The sequence below is a fragment of the Macadamia integrifolia genome, chromosome 9, assembly GCF_013358625.1.
Source record: "Macadamia integrifolia cultivar HAES 741 chromosome 9, SCU_Mint_v3, whole genome shotgun sequence".
NCBI classification, from domain to species: Eukaryota; Viridiplantae; Streptophyta; class Magnoliopsida; order Proteales; family Proteaceae; genus Macadamia; species Macadamia integrifolia.
The window spans coordinates 33,473,626-33,484,972 of NC_056565.1; the positions used below are offsets into that span (position 1 = coordinate 33,473,626).

Below are 11,347 nucleotides of genomic sequence, written 5' to 3' on the forward strand. Positions count from 1 at the left end.
GGGGGATGTTTAGATGATTCAAGGAGCTTAAATAGCTGAAATTCATTTGTTGGTTCTCTTTATTTCGCATTGGACTTAAAATGTTTAATACTCTTTCAGGTCAAGTATCTTTGATGCCAAGGCTGGGATTGCCTTGAATGATAACTTCGTGAAGCTTGTCTCCTGGTACGATAACGAGTGGGGTTACAGGTATAAAATTTTGATCCTTGGTTGTTAATTATACTCAATTTGATTGAACATCTCTCTTTTAAGCAAGGGTTTCACTGCAACGATGGTTTTGGTGATTTGGCTTTTCCTTTTGATGCAGTTCTCGTGTGGTTGACTTGATCGTCCACATTGCCCACACCAAATGAAGCGCTTCCAATTCTTGAGATTTGAAGTGAAATGGAAACAGTCTATTCTTCAATGTTGTTGGATGTTTAGTCCTCTTTGTGTCCATGTTGTAGGTTAGATCATGAGTTAAAAATAAAACAGGACAGGTTTTAGGTTTTATATAAAATTGTCATTGAGACTAATGTGGTTTCTTTGGTTTTTTGCATTTATGTTTGAGCTTGGATTTTAAGGGGAAACTACAGTCCCCTTTTTTCGGTTTTTTGAGGAAGAAATTATTAGTTTTCATGGATGGCTTCTGGTTTCTAGTCTTATAGCACCATGAGAATGAAAGTAGTTGAAGGCTTCATTAGCCACATTTGATTTCAGAAAATCCAAATCGTATTAGGCAATCAATTGGAATTGATTGAAACTTGGTATGGAAGCAGTGGAGCTACCAGTCCACAAAATATGAAAGCAGAGGATTCCATTTTTATGGGACCATCCAATAACATTGTTACCCTTAAACTTATCAAAATATCTAGCAGGATCTGTCATCCAAAAACATCCATATTTAATCGTGCTATTGTTTCACCAAAATTTACAAATTCTTAGCCAGGCTTCTCAATGATACTAACCAAAATCTCTGGGATGATGAAGGCTTATGAGGAAGGATGGAAAGTAAACGAATTTAGAGCAATGAGAAAGATCTTGAATGATTGATGGCGAGAAAGAACAAAGGTTTTTGGCTGTAGATGACAATCCCCCTCCATTTGGAAATGGAGCATTTTTTTTTCATCTCTATAAATCTTCCGAGAGACCTTATTAAGAAGACGATTCATATTTGGTCTTTATTTTTATTCGTAATTATACAATCATTGTTGAAATTCATTTTTCCTCCATTGATAGTGTAGAGAGAATTTATAGAATTCAGCCAAGGAAGAGTATTTCAGACCTTATCAATGGTAGGTGGGATTTGATGATGATACTCATTATTCTGAGAGTCCAATCATAATGTCAAAATGATTTCCTCCACACGTCTTTCTTCAAAAAAAAAAAAAAAATCTTGTCAAAATATTGGCAACCTTTTGTAAAACTCAATTTTAGAGTGGACAAACAAGTAACTAGAACTTGTTATCTCTATAGGGGTTCAAAAATTAGAATCAGACTGATCGATCCATGGTGAGTGAAAAGAAAACTATGATTCATATAAGGATTAGAGTCCATACTAATCAATCTCCAAATCTCAGATCAAGACATTCAAAACGAACAATATCATGAACTGTATTCCCTGAGCTCACCACAGCGGAGGAAGGAAGCCGAAAATAATGAGTCGGCTGTAGTGACGTGTCTTGTTTTCGTAGCCAAAATTCTTTTTCGAGAGATGTAAACATACCAATGGGGTAGGGAGTGAGTAGGGAAAAAGGCACAGAAAGAGACTCAGAAACACACACTTTTGGCCTTTGGCTTGGTGGCACTTGTACTGGTAATGAAAATTCAGGATAAGGATAAGGCTACATGATGAGTGAATGTGTCATTCAGGAAAAGGATAAGGCCTTGTATTGTGTGTTCCTCTCTCTACCTATTAGCTTATTTCACGGTTTCGTCACCTAAACTAGTTGAGAGAGATTGAAACCACAAATTCACCATATGAGCATGGTAGTAGGAAGCCTTTTCACTTCTCAAGGTTCTCATGACAAAGTCCCTCTTCACAAGGTTCTTATCACCTTCACCATGAGCCAAGGGATTCAACTTTGCACTTTTAGGTAAACGATTCTGACCCCTTGCATGTGGAATTATCATGGATCCAAATCTAGACATATCCAGAAATGCGATAACGATTGGCCAATACATGTTCGAAACTCAAAAACAGCCTCTCTTGCGAAGCAAAAGATAAGGCTGAGTACATTTGCCCCTCACAGACCTTGCAATAACGATTGCCTTGTGCATTGGCTCGTATCAGAATGAAATGAGGTTGGGAACCATCGATTGCAACATCTAATTAGGCTGACTGATCCCAAGGAGCAAAGGGGGCACCCGAGACAGACGCAGGCAAGCGACCAAGAGAAAAAAGGGGGCAATCAGACTCAGACGATAATAAATTTTAATATTGCTTACGCGCATCTCGACTAATCCTCGGGGAGACTAGCACAGCAACCCACCACCATGATCTCCACTTAAATTGCAGATGCATAGATGGGGAATCAAACCTGAGACAGTGCGTCTAATCCACACAATCCCCAATTCGTCCTAACCATTTGAACAACCCACGAATGGGTACAAAATAAATAAGAAAACACACAAACACACACACACACACACATACTCACACAATGCGTACAACAGGGTTCGATCCCACGACCTCCTCCCCTAGGTGCCAGCTCCACAAGCCAAAGCTACCACCACTAGGCTATCCTAGTATTCGTGACTGCTGTGCCGATACGTAAACTAATCCTTGCAGCCAGATGAATTCAACCAAGCCTTATGCCACTAAAACCGTATTAACATTTATGTACCATACGTGCAAATTGCTACCATGTGTATGCTTTGTGATACTCAACTTCACATAGAATGAGAAACTTGTAACATAATCCAGAACTTTTGTTTTCTCTTATTATGTGTTATACTCAATTAAATTTCCCATGGCTGAATTCTAAAGGTATGCTAAAATGATATCATGAATTCAAAATGGTTAACATAAAAGTAAACTGATCAAATTTGACAAACTTTTGACACTAGCAAAGTTCAAATCTGTAGACGTTTATCGACCAAAAAGTTCCACCTGCAAATGTTTGCTAAAAAGCCCCATGGAGTAGCAAACTATGAACATGAATCTCAAAAATGCTGCAGAGTCATGGTTGGATCATCTAATGATTCCTGCAACCAAAGGATGAAAAAGGAACCACATCAACCTAAATTCACATAAAAGAGAGTAGCACATAAACAATGAGAAATGAAAGGGATGCACAGCTACGCTGTCCCATTTTGAGATTTGTTCCCACTGTAGCCACAGTAAATGACCTCCAAAGAATGTAAACCACATCAACCTAAATTCACATAAATGAGAGTAGCACATAAACAGTGAGAAGTGAAAGCGATACGCAACTATGCTGTCTCATTTTGAGATTTGTTCCCACTGCAGTCACTCACGGTAAATGACCCCGAAAGAATGTATTGAAGACAGTTTGTGTAGAATCAGTTTCTTCTTCAAGTGTGGCATGGTGCAATGAGAACTTCAATGCAGGGTAGCAACATGTTCTGAATTACAGCTTCAGCTACTCAGAACTTTTCAAGGTGCTAAATCCCAAACCCCTACCCCACCCAAAAAAAGGAAAAACACACACAGAAAGAGTGGAAGTAGGTGGTTCTGGAAAAGGAAAATTGCAGGACAACAGCATCAAGAGATCCCGAGCCATTAGATCCATGCCTGAGTGTAACTAAGAAAATGAATGCCAAAAACTACTGATTCAAAATATATCATTTGTGGTCAAAGTAACCCTTTTTTTTGTTTTCTTTTTTGGGTTTTTTTTGGGGGGGTTTTTTTTTTTTAATGAATAAACTGCTTAATTGGCTTTAATACAATTAAAATAAACAGCAATTCTGCTCTCTGGCCATGTTATCATGCCTTGATCCCAAGTAATAGACTCTCTCTCTCACTCTCTCTAATGGGTCATTACCCAGTTCTGGCCTGCCAATGAGGGGTCTTGGGAGGGGTGAGTTTGGAGTCGATCCTAACCTTCGGCATTTTTTGGGCAAAGTGGCAGCCCTCACTCAAACCCAGGCATTTGCCCTGGCCAGCCCAAACCTTTTACCATTGCTCTCAGATGATATACAAACATAAATATTTTTTCCGTCCAAAGTTGTCAAGGCATCGCCTAGGCGTCCAGGCGGTTTGCCTGGGGCCTAGGCGACAGTCGCCTTGTTGCACTGCATGTCGCCTTGTGTTTCAGCACCTATTTATGCCAAATATTATTTCATTTACATAAGATATTATTCATAAATAAGCAAATACCCCATATTTGAATCCAATAAAATAGTTTAAAAATCAAATTCCAAAAGGATAAAAAGTCAACCCCCCAGTCCAAGAACAAAAACTGGATTTTGGTTATAGAGATGATTTTCAACTTTTAAATGCTGGGGTTTTTTCTCAATTATGAAAATTTTATAAATTCTATTATGTTAAAACATTGCTAAAAACCAAAAGTCCAGTAAAATAATATTTTGTTTTGATATTCATAAATTAAGTTTTCATTCAATCGATTTTAACAGTATTCGCGAACTAAAAAATAAGTTTGACTGAAGCATAACTTTGTCATTGCAACTCAGATTTAAGTAATCTTAGACTTGTTAGAAAGTTGGTTTTATGTTATAACTAATACAAAAAGTCTCATATAAAAATAAAATCATTTGACCAGTCAAACTTATTATAGAATAAGAGCATTTCTCTAAATGTTGATTTTCTATAACTTAATATGACTTAATGTTAATTTTTTATGATTTGATGTGGCTAAATGTTGATTTTTAATGACTGATGTGGCTTAATCTTGATTTTTTATGATACAAAGTATATATAACTTACCAATAGAAAAAATAAAAAATAACACTTGTTCGCCTTAAGGCGGGCGCCTTCTCGCCTAAGCGCTTAGACAACCCTCCACCGCCTTTGTTCACCGTGACAACTATGGTCCAAACATTCCCCACCCCCAACAAAAAAAAAAAAACCTCCTCTTTGTGACAGATGACGGTGACAATATTATTAAAGAGAAAATAGCTACATTATAAGCATATAGTACAGAGAGGAGAAAAAGAGAGGGTTGGTGGAGTATTGTTAAAGATGGTATTGTAAATTGATGTCCATCTTGAGTAGATCTAAGCAAATCATGTTAAAAAACAAAATCAAAATTATGTCCATCTTGAGTGGATCTAAAGTTGGTAACGTGCATTGTCCATCATGAATGCTAATAGTGGCAACCACTTCTAAATTTAGGCAATAATTATGATACCTAGTATGCTATCCCAACCTTACTTTGCCACAACTTTCTTCTGTAATCAGTTAGTATATTTATTTTCAGTCAGGGTTCAAGGCTGCTAGAACCAGTTATATATTTTTTCACATAAAGAAACTAAAAAGTAGACAAATGGATTGATAATAGCTCCTCATACAAGGGGGAAAATGAGGGCTCGATATCTCAAAATATAGCAATGACAATCAATAAACAGAGAGGACAAGTGTAAATCTTCACTGTATTTTATGACGTATAGAAGCATCTTCATAAAGCCAGTCTTACTGGGCCACCATATTCTGGTCCACAAAGCATAAGCCTGATCCTCATTCCTATAAAATTATTGGACCAACTTTAACTTCTACTTCAAGAAGTTAAGAGTTACAAAGTAGGATTTGAAATTGATTAGTAAGTAGTGAATTTCAGTTTCCCTTTCAAACTAGGATCTAATATGGTTGCTTTGCGTGCGGCTTCTCATACGACTGCTAGGCATAAGGATTTATCAAATATAAATATATATACAAGTATCCAATGATGTCAAAAGGTACATCATTTTAGTTGGTCAAAGAATTCCTTGGTATATCTGCGGCATTGAGAAAATGTTATTGCTTCTAATTCCTGGTGTAAAGATTTGGTTCAAAATTTCAAATTTCACCTATATATTTGCTCACTAATTTTGGAGGAATAGGTTGATTTCACATCTTAAAGCCTCAAAATCAAGGTCAGATCAATATTAACTTTCACAATAATTTTGTCCTTTGAATATAGTATTTGAAGAGGTGAACAATAATCAGGTTGATGATTACTCTATCAAAACCTCAACGGACATCCCACTAGTCAAGAACACCAATGCAAGCACAAAGCTTCTGATTTCTATTGTTTGTCAATTAGTCATTTGGTTGCATATGGTTTATCTGTCAGTTCATAAGAATCGGCTGAATCGCAATATGATACTCAGTAGAAACCTGCTGCTCTACATCATTTCCAAAATAGACAACAGACATTTAAAAGCAGAAGACTAACCATAGCTAATTACATGGGCCATTGCAAAATAACCCTACTTGATAAAAACAGTCATCAACCTAATGACCAACCTCTATGATACGTACAAGAAAGAAAGGGAGAGAAAATACCAGAGATAAAATAGGGTTTGGCTAATTGGGAGGTAGCTAACCTCTTGGCTTAACAGACGAAGCCCAACGTTCTTTCTCTTTAAAAGAAAATTTTAATAATTATCTTCTCCTTTATCTTCCATTACTTCACTAATAAATAGGCCCCTAAAAGTAGCCGTTACAATATATCTTCTAACTTCCCCAACACTTGACACCTAAGACACCTATTACAATCCACTACTTATCATAACTGCACCCATACTATCCACTCTCCACGATATGTCCCACATCCTCCTATTAACTAATAGCTTCCCTTACATAACTTAATATTAAAATATTTAAATTAATTGAAAAAACTAACACGTAACACTCTATCAGTCAGAGACTCAGAGCACCAGAAGTGAGAATCCCAGTGAAATGCAACATTACATTATTTTTTTGGCAGTAATAAGAATTGATGCAGAAGCATTTTCTTATAAGTGAAATACAATGGTTTTTCCTTTCAAAGGATTCCTTTAGCGGTCTACTCAATGCCAAAGATACCACAACCAGAGGCATGGTATCTCAAAGAAAAAGAGCATTACATTTAGCAGTCCGTGGAATATGAAGCAGGTCATCATTCCTCTCTCTCCTTTTCCGAATTTCTTATTAGTGCTATTTGTGCGAATAACTTAAGGGTACAATTTCTTTTCTTTCTGTGAGTAGTGGTCATTTTTAGACTCTCTTATTTTATCTCAGTTCCCAGAAGAAACAGACCTAGCCAAAAAGTAACAGCATGTGTATTTTTAGCCAGAATTGGTTATTGAACTTGGTCATTTACTTCTTAATGAATTTGAGGGATCATTTCTCTTCTGTAAGCTTATCATTCACGTTGGCTGCAATTTCTTGCTTTGATCAATAGGTGACTAGCTACATGAATCTTACAATTATTTCTAGTTTAAGTATGGCATGTTAAAGATCCTAATCTGTTGCACAGCATGTCTTTGAATCAGCAGCTTTCTAGTTGGTGAAACTTTTCAATTTGATAGTAGTCAATCATTACCATACAATACCCATTAACAGCATAATCCTAACCCAACCGTCATCAGCCCCAAACCATCCCAACCTGTCAAGAACACAAGAAAAGAACCTTTCTTAATCCATAAGCTTCAAACTACTCTAGAATCTGCATGCTTTTCCTCCACGTCAATTTCACACCCTATCAAAAATTCCTTGAAATCCTATCTTCAACTAACCCAAAATTCTAACACACAACCAGTCACTTCTATCCAAATTACCATACCCTTCCCACCATAGACTTCACTGACTGTAGCCTTACTCTAGCTTTCATACCCTACGCACTTCGAAATTTTGTAGTTACTTCCTTTGAAGGTTCCGTGCATCATGGTGAGTGGGAACTCCACCCTAACATCATACAATCACCAAAATCAACCTAACATCATACAATCATCATAATCAATGGGAAACCCATTCTATGGAATCCATTTCATGGGACTCGAGCCTATATGCAACTCGCAATTCTGATGAAGCCATTCGATTTAGCAAACCACTGCAATTGACTTTAATACTTATAACTAAGCTCGTTGATGGGATCAATGAATTAGTACTCTACCTCATTGCTAATATTGCTCAAAGCTTTACAATGCAATAAAGAACCAAACATCGACTGTTAATTGCACATTGGCATCAGAAACTTACCCAACATTCTATGAGGTAGATAACTAAGCAAAAAGAACCTTAAGTTAAGCAAGAGAGAGGGGGTCGGCTAAAGGTAATTCTATGCATATTTCGTAATTTAACAAACCAAAAACGAAATGGGTAGGGGGCAGATGGGAGAGGGAGAGAGTCGCCGGCAATTACCATGATCAACGGCCTGGTGTCAAAGAAGGGTTGAGACCAAGAAGCATGTTATTCCCACCAGGAAGGTAGGCAACGTTGGGAGTCTTGGCCAAGGTAGCAGCAATCTCCCTGGAAGCCTCGATTCTCCTCAACTCAATCAAGCCCATCCCAGCAGCTGCAGTGGCTTCGGAGATCAACTTAGCGGCCTCACTCTCTCCTTCGGCCCTAATAATAGCAGCTCTCCTCTCCTGCTCGGCTTTGGCCACAACGAACTTGGAGCGCTCGGCCTCTTGCTGGGCGACCTGCTTCTGCTCCACGGCCTTGGAAAATTCGGCACCATAGGAGAGATGAGTGATGGCAACGTCATCGAGGACGATATTGAAATCCTTAGCGCGGCGAACCAAGCTCTCACGAACGAGGGCAGAGACATGGGGACGCTCGGTGAGGAGTTGATCGGCATTGAATTGGGCAACAACGGCCTTAAGAACTTCGTTACCAATGGAAGGGAGGACCTTCTCATCGTATTCCACGCCAAGGGTTTTGAAGATAGTTGGAAGACGGGGAACTTCAGGGCGGGCAAGGACACGTAAGGAGAGGTGTACCATCTGCAGATCCTTGGTACCGGAGACGGAAGAGAAGGTGTGGGGACGAGTACGGATATCGAAGATGTAGGGCTTCTGCAGCCCTGGGATCAAGAAATGGGTACCCTCTCCCACAGTCTCGTCCAATACTCCCCTGAATCGATCAAACAGTACAGCCCTTTCGCCACCGTCGACGGTGTAGAGAGATGAATTCAGAACGGTTGCGCCGACACCCAAACTGAAAGCCGCTCTAGCTAGGTTCGTCAGGAAGGACACCGCAGCTTGGTTGCTACCCATTTTCTCCTCCTCGGAAAACTTTGTTCGTTACTTGTGAGGACTGAACCAGAAAGCGAAAGGTAATTGTGGATTCTGGGAGGGAGGCCAGGGGTCTGTGCTTGTAGCTCCCACGTTCCTAAGCTTTCTTGATCTGCAAGTTAACGGTAACCGAATACTCCAAAAACCCCAAACCCTACGCCTGGTGCGGTGGCAAAACTAATACTCCGTTGAAGTAGCGGCCTCTTGGCCTCTTGAGTCTTGAGTTTGGTTTATTGATATGTGGGCTGGGCCCATATGAGAGGACTCATTCGATTACGGCTTGAGGCCCAAGCCCAAGAATGGTCCAAATTGAGGCTAAGGCCCACCCACTGCTTGGGCTTTGGCCTCATGGGCTTTGTTTTGCAATGCATCTGATGATTGTGTGTTTTTTCTTGGGAAAAAGAAGCCGCACAACCCTACGCTATTGGTGCTCCAAAAGGCGTAACTCTCATCATAATTTGACGGCCTAAGGGGTGGACATTTTTTGTTATCTAAAGGCGAAGAAGCGGAGAGGCCAACGAAGAAAATGGAAGTGCGGGCTAGCAGCCTAGCACACTCCTCCTCTCTTCGTATACTTGGGTGAACATGCCGGGCTCTGGCTCCGGCTCCAGCTCCAGCTCCAGGCATTTTCTGACACCTTTCGAAGCACTTTGACGTGTAAACCGCGAGAACCAAGCAACTCCTCGAGTGCAGATTCCAATGTGCACTTTTTTTTTTGATAAAAGGTCTGCACCTTCTCACATCATGAGATGTGGGGTCTACACTAACACTCTCTTTTGTTTTGACCCATGTGAATAAATTTATTATATTTCCTTGTTTTTCTAATGTGTTTTGAAGCAAAAATGAGGTTTTCAAACAATCGTGGAAGTTATTTTTATGACAAAGTTTTCCTGCATTAGTGATTGAACGAGGAGAAATTCCAGGCCCCGAACCCACCTTGGACCCGTCTTACTGGATTGTGTTGCACAATACCGAGTTAAAATTTTAGAATGTGGCTATGGCTTGTAAGACAAAAAATAGTATTGGTATCAATATACAGCCACGGGCACTGATAGAGTCGTGTTGGGCATAAATTAAAAAAAAAAAAAAAAAAAGGTCCATATCTGTATTGGGTATGACTAATACCAATACGTATCAGCTGACAAAATTTTACCGAATTTTAAATTCTTCACCCGAATAGAATTTTACTGAATCTTACAAATAATTCGGTCCTAATCCGAATCAAATAAAAAAATTTGAAATTTTCTTGAATTTTATACCATGTAAAAAAAAACTTTATCTTGAATAAGTCAATAAGCCTTTAGAAAATAGTGTGATTATTATGCATTTATTATCCTAATGTTACTTTTTTTTTTTTTTTTTAATAAAAACCAACAAAGCTTATATTTCCTGAGGTAAATCTAAAAAAATAAAATAAAATAACTCTTACCCCATTTTGGTTAGACTAAGTCTTACATTTATTATTCTCTTTCTAGTCTTTAAGGTGAACATGCATGGTGGGTGACATGGGTCTAATTGAATTTGTGCTCAGTCCCTCCTATCAGTCTCTCTTTCTTTGATTCAATTATTTGAGTAATAGACAATGAGTTTAGAAAAAAAGAAGAGCTAAATATAATATTTTTATCTTTAAAATTTAAAATTTTAAGTTTTATATCATTTGTATATTATATATACATGATAATTGATAGATAATATGAAACAAGTATTGCAAATATTAAAAATAACATCCGAATTTTTGTCAGCTTTTTATTTTTGTAAATGAGTAATTCCCGAATCCGAAACTCGAATTTTATTATCTCCTCTTTTTTTATCGATATTTTCACTGAATCATTGAATTAATGAAACAAATTAATCCGAATAATTCTTCATCCAAATAATTCCCAAATCTAAATTTAATAACTATGGTCATGAGGCCATATGGTGAACGGATTCTTCACCATGGCCTCAGGAAAACTTAGTCCTTATTTTTTCTTAATAAGCCACAACTCTGGTCAGGCTGAATATAGTGTAGAAACTACAGGCCCAGACCCACCCTGGGCCCGTTTTATTGGATTGGGCTGCTTTCAACAATACCGAAATAGAGTTTTAGAATGTGCTGTGGCCTGTAAGAGATAAAAAAGGGTTATAGGTGTCGGTATTGGTATCCGTATACAGTCACTGATAGAGCTCGAATTGGGCATAAAAAAAA

At 38.3% G+C, this 11,347-nt stretch overlaps 2 protein-coding genes across 2 annotated transcripts in view; one reads left to right on the forward strand and one right to left on the reverse strand.

Moving 5' to 3' along the window:
- LOC122089453 (glyceraldehyde-3-phosphate dehydrogenase, cytosolic) overlaps window positions 1-622 on the forward strand; it is a 3,559-nt gene extending 2,937 nt beyond the window's left edge. The window contains exons 11-12 of the mRNA XM_042659209.1: window positions 100-189; window positions 308-622. Coding sequence (XP_042515143.1) covers window positions 100-189; window positions 308-353 — 136 coding nt within the window. The 3' untranslated portion in view covers window positions 354-622. The remainder of the gene's footprint in view (window positions 1-99; window positions 190-307) is intronic.
- A 2,275-nt stretch (window positions 623-2,897) lies between these two features.
- LOC122089921 (prohibitin-3, mitochondrial-like) lies at window positions 2,898-9,355 on the reverse strand. Its single transcript, XM_042659698.1, has 2 exons — window positions 8,285-9,355; window positions 2,898-3,186 (listed from the first exon to the last, which is right to left on the reverse strand). The coding sequence occupies exon 1, from the start codon at window positions 9,139-9,141 to the stop codon at window positions 8,290-8,292; it is 852 nt and encodes a 283-aa protein (XP_042515632.1). The 5' UTR covers window positions 9,142-9,355; the 3' UTR covers window positions 2,898-3,186; window positions 8,285-8,289.
- Between the last annotated feature and the right edge of the window lie 1,992 nt (window positions 9,356-11,347).